General features: G+C 25.2%; 3 protein-coding genes across 3 annotated transcripts; 2 read left to right on the forward strand and 1 right to left on the reverse strand.

Moving 5' to 3' along the window:
- Positions 1 to 177: 177 nt before the first annotated feature.
- Positions 178 to 864, forward strand: COX11 (cytochrome c oxidase assembly protein COX11, putative; the record flags this gene model as incomplete). Its single annotated transcript, XM_029007050.1, has 1 exon — positions 178 to 864. The coding sequence occupies one exon, from the start codon at positions 178 to 180 to the stop codon at positions 862 to 864; it is 687 nt and encodes a 228-aa protein (XP_028863478.1).
- A 723-nt stretch (positions 865 to 1,587) lies between these two features.
- Positions 1,588 to 17,800, reverse strand: CRMP4 (cysteine repeat modular protein 4, putative; the record flags this gene model as incomplete). The annotated part of the gene is given in 4 exon segments (XM_029007051.1): positions 1,588 to 2,184; positions 2,199 to 4,415; positions 4,430 to 16,943; positions 17,427 to 17,800. The coding sequence occupies 4 exon segments, from the start codon at positions 17,798 to 17,800 to the stop codon at positions 1,588 to 1,590; spliced, it is 15,702 nt and encodes a 5,233-aa protein (XP_028863479.1).
- Positions 17,801 to 20,798: 2,998 nt separating this feature from the next.
- On the forward strand, positions 20,799 to 25,613 carry CCp1 (LCCL domain-containing protein, putative; the record flags this gene model as incomplete). Its single annotated transcript, XM_029007052.1, has 1 exon — positions 20,799 to 25,613. The coding sequence occupies one exon, from the start codon at positions 20,799 to 20,801 to the stop codon at positions 25,611 to 25,613; it is 4,815 nt and encodes a 1,604-aa protein (XP_028863480.1).
- Positions 25,614 to 25,832: the final 219 nt, after the last annotated feature.

The raw sequence follows: 25,832 nt of genomic DNA on the forward strand, positions 1-25,832 counted from the left end.
AGTTAATTTTATAACGTTATGTAAAGAAATATTTAAGTTAATTTTTCCTTTTTAAAGAGTTGAAAAATTTTGCAAAAATGAAATGTAACGGTGTATTAACAAAAAAAGTACATTTTCCCTTTTTTCCCCTGCTTTCATTTCAACTATTTATTAGTGAATAATGAAGATTATGGAAAAATGAGTGTAATCAAAATTTTTTTTAGTATATTAAGCAGTAGAAGAAGAAATAAGTTGAAGAATAATATGTTAGTAATAGAAAAGAAAGAAAAAATAGAAACTCCTTATATATATTTATCCATATCTGCATTTATGTTTGGTTTATCCTTTGCTTTTGTTCCATTGTATCAACTTATTTGCCAGTCAACTGGATATGGAGGAGAAATACGAAAAAAATTAGATATTAGTAGTTTAATGAATAAAAAAGTAAATAATAAGAATAGATTAATTGAAGTTAACTTTACAAGCCAGTCTAATATGCCATGGGTATTCGAACCAGAGCAAAAAAGTATTATTGTGAAACCTGGTGAAACAGTATTAGCATTTTATAAAGCTAAAAATCTGCTAAACAAACCTATAATAGGAATAGCACTATATCATGTACTGCCGGACGAAGCAGGCTTATATTTTAATAAAATTCAATGCTTTTGTTTTGAAGAACAAATGTTAAATGCAAATGAAGAAATTGATTTACCTGTTCTATTTTTTATTGATCCTGATATTTTAAATGATTCTAGATTAAAAAATTTAGAAAAAATTACGTTATCATATATATTTTTTGAGTCTGATTCAGAAATTCCAGAGGAATATCAACATCTTTCAAGAGTAATTGCAACAAAGAAAAAAGCAGATTTTCAAGTTATGTGAAGTTTCTATAATTTGAATGATGAAATATAAATAATAGAAAATATGGTGAATTACAAAAGAGAAAATATTTCCAAAGGAAAAGTGAGATACATCTTTTTTATAAAATCGAATATTCACATTTTTTAAGGAACAAAAGAAAATTAGACGTACTTTAGAAAAAATGGTTTAATTTTTATATTATATTTGTTAATGTTTCTTTAAAATGAATTTATTCGCAATTTATAAATAATACAAAAAAAAAAATTTAACATAAAAAAGAATACCTTTTAAGTGTTTGATATTAAACATTTATTATTGTACCCTTAAGTGTGTAGGTGTACAAGTGAAGGCGATCCATTGTCACAACATGGAAACCAAAAAAAAAAAGATATATGTTGTACATAAATATATATATATATATATATATATATATAACAAAAATTATTAAGAAATGTTAAGTTACATAGAAAAATATTAGAATAGAAGTACATATATATAGGAGGAAAATAGAGTAGGTAAAGAATGCTGGATTATACAAAGGTCGGCGAAATAAGTACACTAAACAAAATATGTACAGTGAACAAAATATGCATACTAAACAAAATACGTATATTGAACAAAATATATGTAATGCCCAAAATATGTACAATGAACAAAATATGAACACTGAACAAAATGGATTTTTCGCAATGGCAAATTATTACATTTAGTTTATAAGCAAAAACTAGTGCAATCATTTTTGTGCTACTCCTTTTTTGAATGATTCAATTTATATGTACCTTCATTTTGTAAAAGAGAGAATATGTAATTAATATCATCGTCCACATTTCCCCCACTTCCATTTTTTCCCCTCGAAGCTGCTAACATGTTTCTTATATATTGTGACCTATTGTTTGCTTCAATACATTCTTCTAAACTACTAATTTTGCATAATAACTCTTCTTCCAGTTTTCTTCTTTTATTTAATTCTTCTTTATAGTAATAATATTTTTGAACTCTCATTTTTTCAGTAGTATCTCCCTTATTTATTTCATTATCAATTTCTTCTATTTCTAACTTTATTTCGTCTCTTAATTTATTAATATAAAAGATAAGACTTTTTTCAAATTTTATATATTTTTCATGGTAAAGCTCATATAATTTAAAAAACACACTCAAATCCATTGCTCTTAAAGTCTTCATAGCTATGTACAATTCAAATAGTGAAATTAGGATATTAAAAGAATCTTGATTAAACATTTCTGACGTAAAAACATCCAATGAATAATTAAAAATGCTTTCCAAATTGTCAAAACACTCTTTTTCCTTAACTTGATGAGAATTTTCTTTCCCAATATTTTCATATTTTTTTTTTTCCTTTTTTTTAACCTTTTTTTTTTTTTTTCCTTTTTTTTTAAATAGTTTAAAACGTCCATTTCTACATTTTCGGCACTATTTTTCTTAGTATTATTTACTTCACATTTAGGAAAATTGGATGAGTTACTATCATTTCCAGAAGATATGTCTCTTCTTAGGTCTTCATTCTTAACTACTTTTTTTTCATCTGCGTGTATTCTATTTTTTAAACTCCCCATATTTTTATATGATCCATAGCTACGGCTAATTTTTATTTCTGTATTTTCAAAACTATTTTTTTTTTCAAGCATTTCAATAGATCCTTCATTTGTGTAATTATTCTGGTTGTGTTCTTTGGAAAGATCACGTTTCCTCTTTGCCTGAACGAATTGATCACATTTGTAAAATAACGGAATAAATATAAATTCGTCTACATTCATATATATTTGATCTATGCTATTTGGTAGAATTATATTTGTTCTATTAATTTTTTTAATCCATGATATATAAACGAAAGCAAACCTTATAGAAAAATCAAACCAGTTTTCATATATGGAGCATGAATTTGATGCGTCCAAAAATTTATCAATAATTTCTATTATTGCCAATACAAAATATTTAATATTTTTTTTTATTCGTTTATCTCTTACATAACTTGGAATTATATGACAAAAGTTTCTTTTTTGGTTTTTTGATTTATTACCATCAAAGTCAAAACAAAATTTATTTTCATAAGGCATTTGAAATAGCAAATCTTCATTTTGTTCATCATACCATATAAGTGCTCCCATTTGGGTATTTATGGGCAAATTGTTTTTTTTAATAAAGAACACTTCCTTTTTCTTATTTTCCTCCATTTCATTCTTTTGTTTTCTATCCTTCATTGTAGTTGTGTTTAAGTTAAGATTATACCTTTTTATAATATTCTCTATTGGCTCAAATTTCATATTTTCTTTAGACATATATTTTGAATTATTTTGAAAATCTCTATTACCTGTAAATTCTGATATTTTTTTTTTTTGATTTTTATTTAAAAAAAATTTTATTTTATTCATAATTTTGTAGTAAATTTTATAATTTTTATTTTTAATATTATTTGAGTCGTAACCAACAGTCTTTATATCAATTATTGTAATTGTACGTATAAAATGCCTAGACATTATTATTTCCCTTACTATATTGTAAAGCATATACAGGTGATAAGAAAGAATTATTAAAATAGGAAACAGAAAAAATTTTTCATAATTCCAATAAAAGCTACCCCAAATAATCAGTGATATGAAAATATTTAATACACTACCTACATGTAAGGATTTATTAAGAATATTGAAAGATCTTCCATCAAATGGATTTGAATGTATTTCTAAAATTGCAAATATAGTTAAAATTAAAGTAACTAGGACAATATAATAAATGTTGTAGTGAATATTAAAGGCTATAACACAAACTAAAATTATATTTTTCAGTAAGAATATGAACTCAAATATTTCCTTACCTTGTCTATAACCTGATAATAAATTTCTTAGTAAAATATTGAATATGTTAACATTCTTCCTATTAGAATATAAAAATAATAAAACTAACCATGTACTAATATAAAAAAATAAGACCAGGAAAAGTACAATATTACCTACAAGAAATGAATTAGAAGATATCTTGCATTCTTGAGTAGTCAAATAAGCTAAGTATGATTCTGTTTTTTGTGATTTGTATTTTATTGGTTTGCAATAAAAAAGTTGAATTGTTTCCAAGAGAACATAAGGTAAAGATAGTGCAACCATTAAGACATAACAAGGTAGTGTGTCCTTCAAAAATATTAAAAACTTTTTTCTTAACTTTTCATTTTTTCTATGAAAAAAATGCCATGGACCAAAAATTCTTTTATCATAAATATAATCAATAGTTTCATTTAAAAATATATTGTACATCTTATTATCTCTTTTTACGTACTTTAATTCATATTTAAAATCTTTCTCATTTTTTTCGCATCTATATAAAGAATTTTCATGAATTTCATCTCGGGCATATTTGAGTTCATTTTCCCCTGTAATATTGACGTTTTTTCTTTTCAAAAGATTCATATAATTTATATTCCTTTCCACAAAATTGTCATTTTGTTCTATGTTTTTTTCCTTATTATGATCACAATTTTTTTCTATATCATGGATTTGTGCTGCTTCATTAGAGAGCTGCTCCTCTTTATTTTTTTTTTGTATACTAAATATATATATTTTTTTTTTTTTTTTTTTTTTGGAATCTTTTTTTTATTTTGTTGATCATTTAGATGGTTTGCGTTGTATTTTCCTTTTAATTCTGGAATTTCAGGTAACAGTTGCTCGAACAGCTGTATTTTGTTTTTGTAGAAAAGTTTAAGTATTTGAATAATAACATATAGTAGAACAGTTATTAATAATGCATCAAAAAAAGGAGCAAAAATATTCATATATTTCTGAATGTACCATATTTTATTATAAGATATATCAATATTATAATAATCAAGAAAGCAACCGACCCTCACATAATACGAAAAAAACTTCAAATGACAAAGAAATACGGTCTTATATATATACCAATATTTTGTAATAAATGAACTTATATTTGGAGAAAAAAATCCATAGGCAATAAAGGTAAAAGAACAGTTAAACCAAATCTTCATTAAAGTTCCGCTAACATATAATTTATTAAAATGACAACTATAATTTAATGAAACTATAAGGATAACAATGATATAATATATAAGTTTTAATAGTATAATATGTATTATCTCATAAAATAAATTTCTACACCTGTAACAATTTGATTTAAAATAGTTCATGTCAAAATTTTTTGCACAATTATTACATTGATATCCAGTAGAACCTTCAGCGCATAAATTCGTTATGGTTCCTAGGCACCTATCCGGTATAGTACATGCGTGAATGTCAGGTAATCTTTCAAATTTATTGTTTTTTTTCTTTAATTCATTTGCCTCTTCTACATATTTATTAAACATTTCTTCTAATAAGTATTGAGTGTCGTTACTTAGATGGTTTCTAAGAATTTTACTGCTTTCTAAGAACGATGACGCTACATTTTGTGTAGTTTGTAAGGTAGATGAAAATTTGTTTTGTATATCTGAATGAATAATCTTTTTGAAATAATTTGTGGTTATTTCACCATTGCTCTTTTTTAAAATTTTATATGTATTTTCATTCTGAATAAAAGATAAGGCATCCCCTGGATTAAATAAAGTATTATGTGTTCCTTTTTTATTATTTATATTCGATTTCTTCTTAAGCGCATTTTTTTCGGTTATCTGTTCAATGAATTCTTTATTTAAATATAGTTTCTGACTCTTTTCGAAGAAAAAATAATTCTTGCTTTCAATATTTTTTTGAATAAATAAGAGTAAATTATAATATGGATATGTGTATTTGAAATCATTATTATCATCTAAAGGATTCCATTTTTTATTAGTATTTTTCTCCTTATAAACAGCGTAATATCCATGAATAGGATAAGGGTTTTCATGATCTAAAACATTTATATTATTATATGCTCTATCTTTTAATAGTTTCAAAAATAAGTAAACATTAAAACCTCTATTGCATATAGCTCCTTTGGGGCAAATTTTACAACTTTTTTTATATGCATTACTTCTGGTTTCTTCGTCTTCTGGAGTTACAAAATAATAATTATTTTTACAGAAACACTGATTTTCATATGATGAACCTACAAACGTTGTGGAAAAATGTGGGCATACTCCTGAACAACTATTATCATATTCATTTTCTTTAAAGGTATTAGGTGGACAAGGAAAACATTCTACTGTATTTTCCTTTGAAGTTCTTAAAATTTTTCCATGAATACATAAACAATTGCTTAATGAACTTCTCTGCTTAATTCCTTGGGGTATAACTAGCTCTTTGGGGCATTTTTTCGGTAACGTATGAAATTTACCCTCTAAAATAGTGTTGTTAAAAAGGATGTTCGATTCCAACCCCCCTTCACAATAATGATTATCGAGAGAGCATGGTCTACAAACTGCTATATCGCGATTTAATATTTTGTTAACAATGTTATCATCTTTTCCATTCACATTATTCAAACTAATTTTTGCTATTTCGGTAGTGTAATATATATTAGTATCTTTCTTTTTTGGAACAATAAAATATTGATCTTTAATATTTTTATAATTAATTTTCTCTGAATTAATAAAATTTTGTAAGGAATCAAAAGTAAGATAACTTCCTGGAGTACAAGAACAATCATTAATATTAGTAGAGCCCATATGAGTTGTTGAAAAGCTTAAGGGGCAATTTTCGCACTTAAAATTTCCTATTAAGTTTTTGAATGTACCTCTTTCACAAACTGAACATCTATGAGATACAATTCCTATATATGAATAGCCTTGTAAGCATAAGCATTTATCTACATTTGAAGCTAAACTTACTACTGTTGTAGAATTAGTTGGACAGGATATCAAATATGGGGTATTAATTCCTGGACAAAATTTTCCTATAAAACATCCAATTACTTGGTAGTATTTATAAAGTAAATACTTTCTGTCTCTATTGATTGAACATGTAAAAATAATGTTTTTTCCGTTTCTTAATATATAGTCTGTGTATGTTATGATATTTCTTATAATTATACTATTTTCCACATTTTCATTTAAAAATTTGTCTAAATTCGAAGATGTATAATCATATATATTTTGGTAATAAAACAGTTTGCACTTAAAATATCCAACAATTTTCTTCTGGTTGTTTTTTAAAAATACCTGTGTATATTCTACATTTTTCCTTGAAAATTCTACCCCGGTACAATATACATTTGTTTTGCAGTTATTTATACAGGATTCTAAATTGGGTTTATATGTAACTGTAAAGTTGGGATTTTTTTTTAAATGCATATTTATATGACAGGTAACGTTCAACATTCTATCAGATTCCCACTTATAGTTTTCTTCTATATTTTTAAGAAGTACAGTATACATATAAAATAAAGATGTTCGTTCTAAGAACCCAAGATTTCTTAGATTTTTCAATGTGTACTTATTATTCTGAGCATTTTGTTGATTGTTTCTAGTTTTATTATGCAAATTTCTATTTGATTTATTACCTACATTATCAGAAAATTTTTTAAAATTATGGTTTAAAAATAGATCATAAACGTCGTCATCAAAAGTCCCTTCATTATTCTCAAAATAACTATAAATTCTATTTTCAGAATTTACATCAAATTTATACCTTAAATATGCTATATCTATGTTTCTGAACATAAGGAGAAAATATCCTTCTTTTGGTAAACAATTAATTATCGACTGAGAACCTTCTGACAATGTATAGGTATCATTTGGACATGGTAAACAAAACTCATCCGATATGTTATGTTTAAAAAAATTCTTTGGGCAAACTTTGCAGATCAATTTTTTATGATACTCATTTCTTCTTTCGTTCAGAGATCCATATCCTCTCTTACACTGACAATCAAAAATAGAAGAAGCATTTTTTATATTTACAACAGAATTTTTTGGACAACCTTTTGGACCCTTTGAAAATCCTTCACAATATCTACTATTGCAGGGTATACATTTGTTCTTTTTAATATCAATAAAATACCCGCTTTCACAAAATAAACAATTAGTTGGATTGGGTGTATCAACTTCAATTGAAAAAATGTGTGTATTTTGACCATAATTATTATTTTTTAATACGTTTAAACTATCATTGTTAAGAGGTATAAAATTAATATAATTTCCTTCTGCGTTATTTTTATCATAATACGCATATTGCAATAATTTATCTTGTAAAACAAAGTCTTCATGATAACTATACATAGTGTTCGTTAAACCATAATTATGTTCATTTGCAATTGAAAAAATATTTTTATCCAAGTACTTCGGATTACATAAGGAGCAGTAAATAACATCGCCAGTAACCTTAGCAATAGATGCGCAATAAGAACAATTTCCATTATTATTATTGTATATAAAATTTTCTTTACACTTACAATCTATGGCAGATTTAGATCCTTCTGGCGATGTTTTATTTTTATCACACATTGTTGTTATTTCATTACCAGGACAATAATGATTTTTTAAGCATAAGATACATTTATCTTTTTTTCTATAATATCCTTCAATACATTTGCAAAGCATTTCTTCATAACTCTTAGCTCCATATGTAATACTTTCCTCATTGATAAGACATCCTTTGATACATACAAAATTTCCTGTAGATGTCTTGTAATATCCTGGCTTACATTGTTCACAACTTGAAGATTTTTCTGAATACTCATATCCAGGTGAACATAAACAGTCTGTTATTAATTTTGATCCACTCTTCAATGTAGATGTATTTTTTCTATATTTATCACATTTCTCACATTTTAGTTTCTCTCCATCCCAAAAGGTACCTATTGGACAGCTTTCACAAATACGTTTTTTTATATTAAACTCTTTACCTATATCACAGTAAGAATATAAATTTTTATATGTATTAATTTTATACTGAAAATGACTTTTTGCAAAAATTTTCAATTGGAAAATTCCAAAATAATTCAATTTTCCTGTTATGATTCCTGTATCATGTGAAATGTTTAAGTTAGTTAATTCATCTATATTTGTACATTTTCCTTTTGAATTAAGAAAACAAAAAAATATTATAGAATCACTGTATTTGTCAATTTCTGGTACGACATTTAAATTATCATTAGAATTGTAATTCTTCTGAAAGGTATAATTAAAAGACATATAAAAATATTGATCAAATGAATTAAAATGATAATGATAAAAGAGATTATTATCGTACACCTGCGATGTAATTATTATTAAATTTTGTTCAATGGCTTCTACCTTATTAATATTATTGTGTTTATATCCTTTCCTTAATTTTAATGCTTTAACTATTTTGTATTTCTTTTGATTTAAATCAATAATTTTGATTTCGTTACTTCTCATTTGTGTTACAAATGCTAAATAGTTCCTGTGTGTTGTATATTCAGTTCGTTGTTCATGATATAATGAGAAATTTAGCGGATTATTTAACATAAATTTATGAGAAGAAAAGTTATATTCTTCTAATTCTATAATTTCTTTATTTCGCAAGTTATAACTAAAAAAATTATGTTTTGTAGAATCCAAAATGTAAAGCAGATTCTCATGTAGATTCATATGCAACGGATATATTATATTTTTTATATCAAGAAAGTCTAGATTATTAGATAAATAATTCGGAGTTTGTACAACATTTATAAAATTTCTAATATTTGTTTGTATTATGTTATCGTAAATTGACTGATCCATAATTCCAGTAACACTTCTCTTTTTTCTCATATTTTTATCACTACTTTCTATAAGCATTACGTTGCTATCAATTAAACGTTCCGCCTGCTCATTTGTATTTTTAACGTTGCATGGAGATACTCTTTTTTGATAATTTTCTTCTTCATTCTTGTTATTTTTTCTGTTTTTGAAAAATTCTAGAAAGTTGTACAAAAATTTTCTTTTTTTTGATACTTTTCCTCCGTTTAATAGCTTACGCAGATATTGAGTTAGGCTGTTATTATATATATATTTTTGTAGATAATAATATAATTCTCTAAGGTTATTACTTATAAGGTTTTTCTTTTTGTTTATTAACGTACCAAGATTTTCTTTTAGTACATTATCATCTGATTGCATTTGTTCCTCTTGTGAATTACCATTCACTATTGTTTTTGTTCCTTTATTATGTTGTAAAGGAATTATATCAATTTTTTGGTTCTTTGTGTGACTGTTTAATGTGGATAAATTCAAGAAATTTGGATGGACATATTCATTATGATTGTTCTTATTTCCTTTATTGGTATTATTTAACATAACGGCTTCATTTTTAGGTGCGCTCTTATTAGGGAGTAATATTTTCTTAAGTTTTTCCGGCACTTCTGAATAATAATCACCATGAAATTTTGAGTTGACTGCTATATCTCTAATTCTGATATTATAATTATTATTTGTATGACCAGGTAGGGTATCCTTGATAATTGTTTTTTTTTTAAATATACCCATGTTACGCTGGTTTACATTTAATTCTTTATTGTTGATACTCCTCCTTGTTCTTGCTTTAATTATTATATTAACTGGAATACCATTAGACAAAATTTGTAATCGTGCTATTTTTTTTAAATATAAATCATTTATATATACAAAATTTTCATCAAAATCCACATCAACTGGAAAAAACAAATTGTGTTTCGTTGAAAATGAAAACTTATTATTTTGTGAGTAAAAGAATATATGACTTTTCGTTAAAATTATAGTTCCTTTCGACTTACTCTTACAAGATATGAGATGATGATTTTGTAATTCTGGAAATTTCTGATTTAATTTTTCACTTTTTTTTAAAAATATCATTTTTTCCATGTCTAATGTGAAACTAAAACTATCATTTCTTTTTATAATATATGCACTGTGTAATTTTGCATTTACACAGACATTTAGTATAATATTCATTTTTTCAATATTAGAAGGCAAATAGTTATCATCAAAGAATGAATCATTTACTACATAATAATTTGTAATATTTAAAATTCCTACTCCGTAATGCATATTTTGTGTCTTGTCCAATATACATATTTTATAATTATTCATTGTACTTATCTGAATTTTATTAAAAACGATGTAGTTGATTTTTTTATCGAAATGACTATTTTCTATATAGAATAAATTTTTATCTATGTTATAACAGCTGTTATTAAATTTTATTATGTATAAAGTATAATGATTATATGGTATGTCTTTTCCGTATATTTTTATTTCAAAAAAAGTATCTTTCAAATGTATGAGTACATGATTTTTATAAAAGCCTATTTCTTTACGGAATTCTATCATTAAATAATCGTTTCTATTAATTTTGTTCTGAATATTGCTGAACTGTTCCATTATTATATTTTGGCCTTTATTATCTTTTTCAAAATTAGGATGATAATTATTTAAAGATTCCAGTAATATTTTTACCTTAGGAACCCAATTGATATAATATTCATTATTATCATTATTTTGTACTTCGATATAATCCCCATTATGACAACATAAAACAATTTTCTTTTCATCGAAAAATATTATATTTTCTAAATTAAAGTTATTAAATATACCACCTTTACTTTTATAATATACTACTTCGTTTAGATTAATCCTTGGATCTTCACTAATTTTATCTAGAGAAGTTTTTAATTTTTCTATTATAGCTTTATTATAATTGGATTCAATATATTTATCATTTACTTTTGCATTGGGATTATCTTCATATTTGATATATAATTGTGAAAAAAAATAGTTATAGAAAATATTTTTTTCGAATTTAAAATTTTCTAGGGATAATAATAAATTCCTTTTCCTTCGCATGTTCAGATTCTTTGCATCTATATTCTTTATCTCTGAATCAAGTATAAACCCTGATTGACTTAATTCATAATTATAATTAATAGAATTTGAAATTTCAGGTATTTCATTAATTTCTATTCCTTTTAATAAGAACATGCTTTTACTTCCATAGTAAAATGATCTATAACATACAACGAAATTGAGCTCATTTTTGTAATGCTTCTTAAAAATATTTAATACTTTTGATATGAAAATGGAGTTATCAAAAACATTACTTTTGAAAAAAGGTACAATAATGGCACTTTGGTTATTCCTATCATTACAAATATTTCTATTGTAATCATTAAAAGAATTAAGTGCAACGAACTTTAAAGAATCTTTATTAAAATAATTCAAATTAGTTACTTGATCATTTTGATAGTTATTTTGTATAATTTTTTGATTTACGATATTGTTATACACTAAACCTATATATACATAATTTTTTGTATCTTTGCAATTTTCATTATTAAAATAAAAACAATAACATATTTTGATGTATTTTTCCTTATCATTGGTTATTTTGTAATTTTTAGAAACCCAAATAAAATTTTCATTTAGGTATTTTACTATTTTACGAGGTTTTCCATATATTTCTATACTTTGTTCCCAATTTATTTGATACTTATTATTATCTAAATGAATGGTATCGTCAAATAAATTTGTATTATTGTCATAGGTACATATGGAATTAGCATCAACAAATGTAACTCTATCATTTATATTTATTAACTCATTTAAAAACTCGAAGGAAAAGTATCCATTAATATCTGTGTGAACTTCTAAAAAGTGTGGACTATTTATTTTAAAGAAACCAACCTTGGTTAAATAATCACTATCCTCACATTTATCTTTTGAGCACCAGCATACTACAATTCCTTGAGATAAAAAATTAATAATTATGTTATACTTTTGGTCAAAATCGTCTACCTCTGCTTGGTATGTTAAAAAAAATTTCCTCTGATTTAATTCAATACATAATTTACTTAAATCTTCCATTATATCAACTGGAAAAATTCTTATTGATCCATTTAACACCTTAGTAGTTTCTAATTTAAGAGAGAAAGGCTTGAGAAATTTTAAGGTAGAATTAATTTTGGGTTCTCTTAATATAGCTGTGTGTACACGATATTTCTTAGTTTTAGCAGAATAGGAAATATCAGAATCACAGTATCCTTTCGATAGTTCATAACAAGAACACACAAATAAATTATGTGAGCCATCATTATTTTGATAAGAGGTCAAATAAGAATTACTGTCAGCATCTAGAATGACCATTAAATTTTTCCATTTATAACTTGTGATATCATCCTCTAATTGATCTTCTTCATGATGTTCTAATAATTTTTTAACTGAGTCAACAAGAAAAATCTTTTCACTGTAGCTATTGCTTTTACTGCATGTATCTGTATCTCCAAATTTTTCGTAAACGAAACGGATGAATAAATTATATTTTGAATAAAACTGCTTAATTTCAAAACTAAATGGCACACCAGAAATTATTTCGTTTTGCATATTTTCATTATATATTCCGTAGAATACAACATTGCCAACATTATAATAATATTTATCGTTATTCTTAAAGGATACACATATTTCATAACTTTTTGTTATGTCAGTAGGTACAACATTAACTCCCAAATTATAAACTGCGTCTATTAATTGATATTCTATAAATTCTATTTCTTGAGCAACAAGAATACTTCCTTTTTCACTTTCAAAAATTTTTTCATACTCATTCTTACACTCCTTAGTATCACTTAATGTAAAATAAACAGAGTTCGTATTTATTTTTGATATACTTTTGGTAGTGTTATGTGCTTCTTTACTTTGACCATTGCTTGTAGGCATTTGATTATTTTTATTATTATCAATCATTTCTTTTCTTTTAGCATTACTAGTAGATATATGTGACATATCAATTATACTTTTCATTTTTATTATTGTTCTACAAGATATTCCAGAAACGCAGATATATTCATTGTATTCTGTAGGGCCCGGGAAAAAAACAATAGCTGGAATGTTACCTTTTTTTAATTCATCTACAAAATCTAAACTAAAATTGAAATCTAATACTGGATTAATTCCTTTATTAAAATTATCTAAATTATAGCTTCCCACTACGTAATATTGTGTTTCATTCATTTTAATATTTAACCTTTTAAAATCTTCCTTTTTATCGCATGAAATATTTTCTTCTAACGTACATACACATAAATCATATTTTTTGGGAAATTTCAGTTTTTTATAAAAATCTATAATATGTTTTTCTTCATTTAATTTGGACTTTAAATTAAAATTTTTAATATCTGTACAGTCATCTTCTATTATAAAAACAAAATTATCAACATTATAATTTATAAGGTTAGAATATGATGATTTAGAAATTTGTATTAATGGATTTATAAAAGATTCAACAGGAGAAATTTTCGTTATTTCTTGTTTGAAGTTTTTTAAAGAATTACAAAATTCATCATGTATTTCATAGCACCAACATAGGTGAAATCTATTATTTACTGATTTTACATATTTACATACAAGTTTGTAATCATTATGGTACGTACATATTTGGATATCCTTTGAAACTTCATTCATTATAACATCATGGTTATTTGACTCTGATTTATCCTCTAAAAGTTGTTGGAAATTACATGTTTTATACCTTACTATTTTTATTTTATTATTTTCAATATTTTTAAAATACCCATCAAGAAAAAAATTGATTTCCTTTTCCCTAACAACATGGTGCTGTTGTATTAATGGTCCAATAAAATGAAATGTCCCAATATAATTTTCGTTAATTAAGTCGTTAATTTTTCTAGAGTAAATTATTTTGTACGGTCCTGGTTTTAGTTCTTTAGTGCTGATAGCAAAAACATTAAGAATAATTTCCGAAATTCTTATAGAATCATACGTGTTTGACTCCCCAGGCTTATCTTTCAGTATTTCTTGAAAGAATATCCGAATTCTTTTTGTTTCGCTAACTTCTATAAATAAAAAATAATGATACCATAATAAATAGAATTTTTCTTTATGTGAGCAATTAACATCCATAGAACAATAAAAATCTATTTCTTGAAATGGACCATCAAAAAATAGCACACTTGTAAGTGTATGATTATCTATTAATTTGTCTGAGCAGTTATATATATTTATATTTTTATTTGTAAATTTGTAATTCATTTTCCCTAATTTACGTTTCCCCCAGTATAATTGTGGGTTTTTAATAGTATTCTGAAAGATATATGTATCTTCCTCATAATTATAAGTTAAAATATCGTGACAATAATGACACTCCCTTATAAAGTATATTTCATTATTTTTTAACTTTTCATATTCTATTTTTAATTTAACTTTATTAATATTTGTTTTCTCATCAATTTCTATTTTTTTAGATAACTTTGTTTCACCATTATAATAGGAATATATAAAAAGAATTTTTCTATTATTGCATAAATTTAAATGTCCTATATTAATAATATCAAGTTCTCCATTAGGAACATTATTATATACCAAGAAAAAATCATTTTCTATAGAAAAATTAAAACTTTGTTCTCCGTAATTTCCACAAATAACTATATCTTTATTTAACAAACTAATATTCATCTGCTTAGCATGGTAGTATATATTAAAGTCAACAACCCTTTTATTTGATGTATAATCATTTAGTTCTTCATTAAGTTTGGAATTAACTTCGATATTTACTAATTCACTTGTATTACAAGACCTCCCATATTTGGGTACCCATCTGTCAGATACATACGTTGAATGGAAAGTTATCGTAAATGAACACTTAGAAAATAATTTACATACCATTTTTTTTTTTTCCAAAGGTGTTATATCATTATTTATGGAAATGTTAGTGTATGAATAATAATCCCTAAAGTTATTATTTTCTTTGCAATTTTCTTCTATAGAACACATGCATACATAATACCTAAATTTATCTAAATTTTCTATATGTGTTGCTTTATAGGTTGTTGCTTGATCTACAAGTATGTTTTTGTAAGAAATTTTCTTTGATAAATCATCCTTGGATTCGATAAAAAAACCATTATCTGAGTAACAATTTTCATTTTCTTTTATTGCAAATTTTAAAATTTTAGTATTATTATCTTCATTATATAATGACACAGAAGCAGTAAAATTTAAGGATTGCAGAGAAATTGTCTCAAAGTTTAGTAATCGCTCAATTTTCACAGAACCAATGTCATAATAGTTGAATTGTTTCAAACATAATCTCATAGTAATTGCATAATAATCCAGAACAAAATTTAATTCTTCATTTTTATATATAAATTTGTTATCATTATTGTCTTTTAAATTGCCGTTTTCATCTTTCACACTGTTGTTGTGAGAGCATTCATATTTTAAGTATGGCCCCAAGTAATTGTTATATTCAAAAAAGTGTAATTTATAGTTAATAATTTTATTGTTAATAATAGTATAATATATATTATATTCTGGTTTTTTCACCAAATCTACAGTGAATAAGGGGAGATATTTCCTCCCATAAATCTTTGAACACAAATTATTTTCATTTGTTAGAGGCTCATCACTAATAATGTATATATGTTCATCCTGTTCTTTTGTGTGTATATTTATTTCTTTATCGGCTTGGATTTTTTTGTCACAGATATTATCAGACCAAGAAAAAGTTGTACTTTCAATATCATTTATAATATAACTAATTTTTTCTTTTAAGGTATATAGTTTAATTACACATGGTGTACCTAAGAAACAGGTAATGGGTTTATATGCCTGTAGAAAAAAGATATGACCCACTTTTTTATATAGAATATTATCTATTATGCATACCTCCAGATAATAAGTATTATTATTATTAAAATTGAATGTGTAATATTCACCATCTAATTTATGATCATTTTTGATAGTGGAAACAACTGTGTTGTCATTACACCTCGGTTTAAGCAGTACAGTTTCGTCCGTAATATTTGGTATGTTATTAAATAAAGTGGTACTTATTCGGATTGAACAATTTGGGTTTTCAAAATCACAGTAAAATGTATTATGTATAATTGTTTTATCAATGGTGATTCTATTAAGTACTAATGATAAATTATTATTTATGAAACATATATAATAGGTGCCATTATTTAATTCATGAATATTTGTTATGCGTCCAATATTTCCGGTGCAATTGAATACTTCTGCGTTTTTAACAAACGCTGATTTTACTATTTTATCACATTTTTCGTTCTCTGAAATGACAATATTTTCTAAAAGATTAAAATAAAAGGTAAATTTATCAATATTCTTATCGTTACAATTTAGTATATCTCCTATTTTAATGAGTTCATTTTTTTGTTCAATTTTTTGAATGGAATACACAGATTTGTCAATGGGGGATATAAGCGAACTGAAAAAATAATCATTGTAAAAAAGAATTTTGTTTATTTTAAATTACTAAATGATGATAAATGTCATAGAAAAGCATCAAAAAAAAAAAAAAAAAAAAATGAATAAATTTTGGAAAAATCAAATGTATATATACGTGCGTATTTATGCATAAATATACGTATATAAGCTAAGAGATAAGAGTTTTAACTTTTATAGCAATGAATCAGTAATTGTAGCATATGAGAAAAAGCACGAAAAAATAGTAAATTCCGAAATTGAAAAAAATAATATTTATATGTGCAAACTTAAGAATTTTCGATGGGAACGAATAAATAATTTTATCCTTGGATATAAAACATAAATGAAAAAGGAAAATTTTTTGTAAAGTTTCACCGAAATGTATGAAGGTACATATATATATAGATATAAATATGCGTATACATATTAATGCTGCTGACTACATTTGTGTAAAATATATAAGCTTTATATATAATGAAATTACCATGAATTCTTTTTATCCTTAATATATATTTTTGCATCTCGCTTTTGAACGAATAGGAACGTATTCTGATATTTTTCTTTTGATATTACTTCCCCTAAATTATTATTAATTACATTACAATTATTTGTTTCGCTGATATCAGATATTAAATAGTCTTCATTAATTTCAAAGTCACTCTCACTTATACCATCACCTCGTGTATCTAATATAGATATGTACTCAGTTTCAAATAACTCTACATTAACGTTAGCACTCCCATTGTTATAAGTGAAGTTTGATATGCGTATACTAGCTTTTATATTTTTTAGGAATATTACAAAGAATATAATAAAAAAAGAGAGACTAAAAATTTTGAGGCTTTTTTTATATTTCATTTTTTATTAACATTCAACTGTACTCCTTTTTTTTAGTTACATTGGTGTAAGTATATATATCTATGTATCTATCTATATCTATCTATATCTATCTATATATCTATCTATCTATATATATATATATATATACATATATATATATATACATGTACAAATGAATATACCCATATATGTGCCCATTTACGCATGTTATTACGTGTGTTTAATCAATTGAGGATATAACATATAATATGATTTAATATTTTTACTGATGAAATAAATATATTCTAGACACGCTGTACACATCAATTATTTTTATTTTTTTTATTTTATATAAATAAAAAACAACATTTCCGTGCAAAAACTTGTTAGGTGGTGTGTACTTGTAAAACGAATTTTCATGCTTAAGAAAAAGTTGTGCAAATGGAGTAACATATTTTTATGTAATCGATACTATTAAGAGGCACAAGTAAATGAAAAAATAAATATATAAATATATATATACATACAACCTTAAAAATTAAGCAAAAATTTTTTAATTATAAAATAAGATTAATTTTTTTTGTTACAACAAAATTCAACAAGATAAAAAAATTCCTTGAACACTTGTTTTTTATCTTGTCTAAAATTATTTATGCCCATGCTTCATTCTGCTTAAAATAAAATTATCCTTTTTTATTTTACGTTATTGTACCCTATTGTACTTTATTTTACCCTACTTTATTTTAATTTATTTCATTTATTTATTTTTTTACAACTTTGATATGAATATTTGCTACCAGAAAATATTTGTTGCTTGAGTTTCTTCAAGCTACTGTTTTAAGATCACTCAAGTGCATGCGCACAGGAAGCTCAATTTTTTTTGCACGTTATTAGGAATAATTAACCTACGTTGTTATAAAAATATTCTATATATTTTTTATAATAACGAAAAAACGTAAAATTAATAAAAAACTTTAATTATCTCTTTTTTTAAGAAGGCGTTAATTTTTTTATTTAAATATTTCAAGAAATACAAAAGTGATATCAATAAGTACAAATGAGTTATTACAGATTCTGTATATGGTATATTTAATCTAAAAATGAAGGGTGAATATATATATCATGAAAAATAGACATCTTATATTTGTTCGAGTTCTATAGATTTTTCTATTCTTCCTTAGAAAACCTTTAAAAATGATAAGTTATTTTCTTTATTATTCCTTTTAAAATATTTGAAGATTTATTTTTATTATTTTTGTTTTGTTATAATATATACATATAGGATTATAATATTTATTTATTTATTTTTTTTTTCTTAAATATTGGATAACTCAATGTAGCTATAAAAATTTAATTTATGTATATTTATTTTTTATTTTTATTGTTCTTTGCGTTATATCAGAAGTTTGCGCTTCTTCAATGTAGTAAATTCTTTAGAAAAAATACAAATTAATTCTTACTTTTTTTCTGCATCGTGATTCGTTGTACATATTTTATATGTAACAAATATATATATATATATATATATATATATATATACACTGTAAATGTACTGAATGATAAGGCTGTCTAAAAACAAATATTTAAGAACTTGTTCACAATAATAGAGTTTTAATTTATTTTTTCCTTTTCATAATTCGAAAATATAGTATTTATTTATAATACTTTTTTTGAAAATTTTTTTTTGGACTTGAGTTTTTTTTTTTTTTTTTCATGTTCTGAAACCTATATATATTATACTAAATGTTTATTTGTTTTGTATAAATTTTTTTCACACTTTTTTGAGAGCTACCTTGAATTTACGGCTTCAGTTATTTTAGGTAGAATGATTATGAAATTCTTGTATGAATAAAAATTTCAGTTGATTTCACTTAATTTTCTATAAAATATGGGAAACTTTCACTATATTCCTTTTTTTTAAAAAGGTTAATTTTTTGAAACTAAATTGAATTAACACAAAAAGAATTTTTTTTTTTCCCCTGTGCCTAATTTTAAGGTGTACATACACAAAGGGACGAAAAAAAAAGAGGTCTTAAAAGGTGGACTAGATCATGTTCATAGTTATGCGCTTATTCATTAATATTCATTAATTTAATCTTATTTTATTGTCCATAACTTAAAAAAATAACGTTAAAATGTTTAATATTATTATTATGAAGTGTCATAATTATTATTCTGTGAACATATGTTATTTAACTGTCTGGGGAAAAATATCACAATATATTCTTTCATTTAAATAGAACAAATAATATTCATACATGTAAAAATAAAAATAATTAAATAAATTAAAAAGTAAGAAATGTATAATTAAGGGGAAATTAAATATTTTTAAAAAGTAATATATATATATATATATATATATATATATATATATATGTATGCGTGTTGTCGCCAACGGTTTTATCAATTTAAAAAGCAAGAAAAATTACCAAGTAGTTAGAACAAGGAATTGTGTTGTGTAATGATAAATGTTTTTAATTGGTATATAATTTATAGTTAACTTATACTTCTTTTTGTTCTCTCGCAAGTTGTAAAATTTTTCCATTTTTCTATTTTTTAGTAATAGTACTGATAAGTGATGTTTTTTTTTTTTGAAAAATAATATTTTCATTTGATATTAAATTACATATATGTATATGCGCTCACTTTCTAACTCACACATATATACATCTTTCGCAGGATTTGTCAGATTCATCAAAGTTTTAATTTTTTTTTTTTAGTCATTCTTTTTTTAGAGGAACGTGTCTATGTTATAGTATATGTCAGGTACATTTTTTTAATTGCCTTTTTTAATTTTAAAATTCCTTTCTAATAAAATTATAATTATTCATTTATTTTGTTTTTTTATTTTTTTCTATGTTGAACAAATTAGTAACTTCCGTGAACTATATTTTACCCTACCAATAACTGAGTAAATTTTCAGGTTTTCCATGATTCGATAAAAAAGTTGGATTAAATTATTTATAATACTTTTGTGTTTAATTTGTATTATTCCTTTTTTTTTTTTTTTTGCTGGTAACTTTTCGTGTAAATAGAAATGCATTATTTATTTCTCTTATTATGGTGCATTATTTTAAAATGTTATGTAAGAAGTCAAGAGTCTGCCACAAATTTCTATAAATTTATTGATTCCTTTGCATCGTCTACATATATATCGGAGGAATCTGGAAGTTCACTTTATGATGCTAAAAGGGCTATACAGAAAAACCCTAGTTATTGGTGCAGTTCTGGAAATCATTCAAAGGATGAAGAAATTACTTGGACTGGTTATTTAAATACAAAAGGGTTTATTAAAGGTGTGAAAATATCATGGGAATACAGCCCAGAATTAGTAAGCTTGTCTGTGTCTGCTGATGGAGAAAATTATAAGAACGTTATTCCTTATAGAAGAATTTCGGGAAATGAAGCATCTTTTGATGAGATATACTTTTTTAAAAAATTAGAAGAAGCTACATCAATAAAAATTGGACTAAAAAATGCTATTCACAAATATTTTGGAATAAGAGAAGTTAAGATTATTGGTGGAGGAAATCCACACTTTTTATTATTGTCAGGAATTACAAGTGAACATGAAATGTGTCTACAGGTAGAGGAAGGACTAATAAATAATGATAACACTTCAGTTATTTTAGATTCTTGTATTAACGCTTTAGCAGCCGGAGATGGTAGGGAATTATGGAAAACTAACTCCAATAATCAAATAATTAGCGCTTTTAGTGATCCTCCTAAGTGTTTATCTGTAATTAATTTAGATAATTTAGAAACTAATAAAATCGTTTTATATGACTGTTTAAGAGCTTTGGAAGATGGTGATGGAAAATCTAATTGGATATTTGAATCTAATTCACAGATTCGATTACAGAAAAGTGGTGAACCTTTGTGTATTTCTCAAAAAAATATTTACGGAAATGTACCTGGAATTCATGACATTCTTCTTAATATGGACGTGTCTGTTGATTCTAATTCCACCTTAGATGATGATCATAATCCTGATAATACTGTAGATGGAAACTTGAATAGTTATTGGGCTTCGGCAACTTTTGCAGATAATTATGAGCATTTGGTTTACTTTATCATAGACTTAAATAAATTTGCAGAGATATCCAGGATAAAAATTTATTGGGAATATCCACCTTTGCATTACAGTATTGCAGTTAGCACCGACAATCAAAATTATAAAATAGTTGTTGAAACTTTAGCTAATCCTAGTTTTGTAACAATAGATACTTTAAAAAATATAGAAACAAGGTATATTAAAATATCAATGATTAAACCTCATCCGAAACATGGAGAAATGGGTGATCAATTCTTATATGGAATAAGGTCTATAGAAGTACAGGCTAACAATTTAGAAACAATTTTAAGCTATTGCAGAGATTCCGCTAATTCAGACGACGCCAGAGATAAATATTTCGTTGAATATATTACTGAATTTGATCAAGATTTAACGAGGAAATTAATTAATCTTGAAGAAGATGTATCAAAAAATGTAAATTCTATCAGTGATAATTTGTCTAAGCTAGAAGAATTATTACCTAATATTGAAACATGCTTACAAGAAAAAAAAGGGTATGATGAAGAATTAAAAGAATCTAACGAGAAAGTAAATGAGTTAAATGACAAGCTTTCATCATTAACATCCGTAAATTTAATTCACGATAACGATATACTTAGATTAGGGTTACTTCCTGGTGACGCTTCATCCTATCCAGCTAACGATTGTTCAGTGATTAAAAATCTTCAAGAAACTCCACAGTCAGGATTTTATTGGATTAAACCAAAGTGTGCACCTGAGCCATTGAAAGTTTATTGTGACATGACTTCAAGTACTTCTATATATGTGTGGAATGGAAATCCTCCCAAGTCTCCTGATCATTTAATAACAAATATTATAAATTCAGTTGATGATATTAGACAACATTGCGCTGAAGTTGGTTTGGAGCCATTAATATTAAGATCTAAAGGTCAGTTGAACGCTTTAATTTTATCATTAAAAAAAATGGGATTCGCGCTAAATGGAAAAATTAATATTCCATTAGCTTATGATTATTCCTGTGATCATGGTAGTTGTAGTGGAAAGTTTCATGACTTGTTGAATGGTAATATCGATTTAACAACATTAATTTATTTAAAAGCATCTGAATCACCTGATAGCACAAAAATTAGACAAACTGCTGGGATATCCTATGATGATGGATCTTTCAAATTTTTTAATTTAGAGACATCAGATATATCTGCAATAGTTTGCTCTACTAATTCAACGGAAAATGATGCTGTATTACAATATCTGAGCATAACATGTGGTACAACAGCACTTGAAGATCATTTCAATTCAATTGTAAATACTAATATAGTTGTTCTATGTCCAATAGGATGTGATAATAAACAATTTCAAAAATCTGCAGTATATGGAAGCAAAGGAATATATTCAGACAATAGCTCTATTTGTAGGGCAGCAATTCATTCGGGTGTAATAGATAATAAAGGAGGCTTAGTTAACATTACCATTGAATCTGGGTTAGACCGATATGAAGGTTCAATAAATAATAATATAGAATCTATTTCATTAAATAAAGAACCCGATGGATTGTTTGATATAATTACTGATGAAAAAGAAGAAAAGGTTAAACAAGAAAGTAGTCCTTTTCATCATAGAACCATAAGAGTAAGTAGTATGTCTGATGATTGTCCTATGGATTTATTTCAGTACAAACAAACATCTTTTGTTCAGAAGGAAAATATGATAAGAGAACAAAATGAGGTGAAATACAATGAAGAAGAAAATACAGAAATTGTAAAATTTCATGAATTAATAGGTGAATTATTAAATAATATTGATGCTATTCATGGAGTTGACTCTTCTGTAATTTCAATCGTTCAAGATGAAACAACAAGAGTTATAGAAAAGTCTAAAAAGGAATTAAAACCAGCTGATATGTTATCAAAAAAGCAGATTGAAGATGCTATAAATTTGTACAATCTGACAGAAAATTTAGCATTATATTTATACGATTTATCGGAAAAATATATATATGATTTGGAAAAATTGAAAGAACACTTAGATGAATTAAAAAAAGACCAAAAAGTTGCTCATAATTTTGGTACATTCAAGTTGAATTATGAAACTATGAATTTTTCTTCTCATTTCCATGTTTTTGATTCAAAATTAATAAAAAATAAGCCTAGTACATGGGGATATGCTGATACAGATATTCTGGGACATAAAAATAGTATTGGTCAAATGAGTAGCATATCAAACACAGAAATAGGTGAAGGATATTATGCTAAATTAAAGGGGTTAAATTTTTATGACTTTGAAATAAAAGTAAGTATGTTGGGTAGAGGAAATGGGTGTTTGGGTATAGTATTTAGAGCTAAAGATGATTTTAATTTTTATTTATTTGATGTATGCGATAAAGAGGGAGTAAAAAGATTGTCAAAGGTAGAAAATGGTCAAGTAGACATTTTAAAGGAGAACCATGGAGATGTTTCCATAAATAATCAATGGAATAAATACAGAATTGTGGCAAGGCATGCAAATATTGATATTTATGAAGTAGACCATAATTCAAATGAAATTAAGATATTAAACTCTTTAGATGAAAGGTTTTTATCTGGTACTGTTGGCTTATATTCTCAGTTAGTTGGTCAGGGAACCTTTTTTGATGATCTTGAAATTATAGCCCTCCCATGCACAGAATTATCAAAAATGAAATGGAATAACAAGAATACAACATCTAATTGTCCTTATTATAAGGAAACTTATATAAATGAAACATTACCATATATTGTAATTAACGATATGTATTATAATTGGAACTTTGAAAAGGATGATGATAATAATTACTTATTATGTTCAAAAAATATAAAGGATGATAGTGCTTCGAACGTAGAAATGCATACTACTATAGCACTTTTAAAACAAAGAATGTGCTCTGATGGGAACTTTACTTTTGATATAAATTTCTCTGACGATAATAAAATTACGGATAATAGTAAATCATATGTATATGTACTTTTTCACTTTGAAGATGAACATAATTTTAATGCACTTGAAATTACAAAAGACAACCTTAGATTTATAAATTATAGGAACAATGAACCAACAGTATTATCTGAGTTCAAAGATAAAGAAAAATCAAAATATATAATAACAGAAAATGAATGGATTAAAGTCAGTTTACACTTTGATAAATTAAAGTTCAAGGCGATTATAAGTAATAACGACGATGAATTAGTACTAGATACAAATAAGGTTGATTTAGGTATGATTCGTCCAGGACAAGTTGGCTTCAAGATTCACAATTTTATTAAGGTAAAATTTGATTCCATACTTCTTTCATCTGCTGCATCAAACTTATATGAAAATTTTGTTCAAACTAAATCTAAAGCATGGGGCACATGTGAAGAAGCCATACATGTGTTAAATAGGAGGTCTTCATGCGAGACTGATATATATCCAAATGAGACAAAAGAAAAACATATTAAATGCATTACAAATTTCTGTGAAGAATGTTGTTTACATCATACACAACTATTAGACATCAATGAGAAAAAACAGTGTGAGAAACACTGTAAAAAGAATGACCATTTGGCAGCTAAAATGCAAACACTTTTTGAAAAGTTCTTAAATAAATGTGTTTCAATGGAAGAAAATAAAGATTATGAAAAGTGTGATAATAATGATACAGAGTGTAAGAATAAAATATGTGTACTTTGTTGCAAAAAAAATGATCCTACAACTTCTAAGGAATTAAAGGGTTTATCTTTACGTAAATCAAAAGATGTGCAACAAAAAGAGATAATTGAGTGCCAGTTTCAGTGTAACCAGGTTCATCCAACAAATGAATAAATGGTAAAAAAAACGAGTGTCAAAAAAAGTAAGGTAAAAAAAAAAAAAAATATGATAAAATAAAGCAAAATTTTTATTTTTACATTTAGATATAAGTCATCCTTTTCTTCATTTCTCCCCCCATCTCGTACATGAAATATATTTTATACTTAATGTTTTTTTCTTCTAATGAGGGCTTATCGTTGAGAGAAGAATAAATAAAAAAGAAACATTTACACC

This window comes from Plasmodium malariae (assembly GCF_900090045.1).
Source record: "Plasmodium malariae genome assembly, chromosome: 12".
Classification (NCBI taxonomy): Eukaryota; Apicomplexa; class Aconoidasida; order Haemosporida; family Plasmodiidae; genus Plasmodium; species Plasmodium malariae.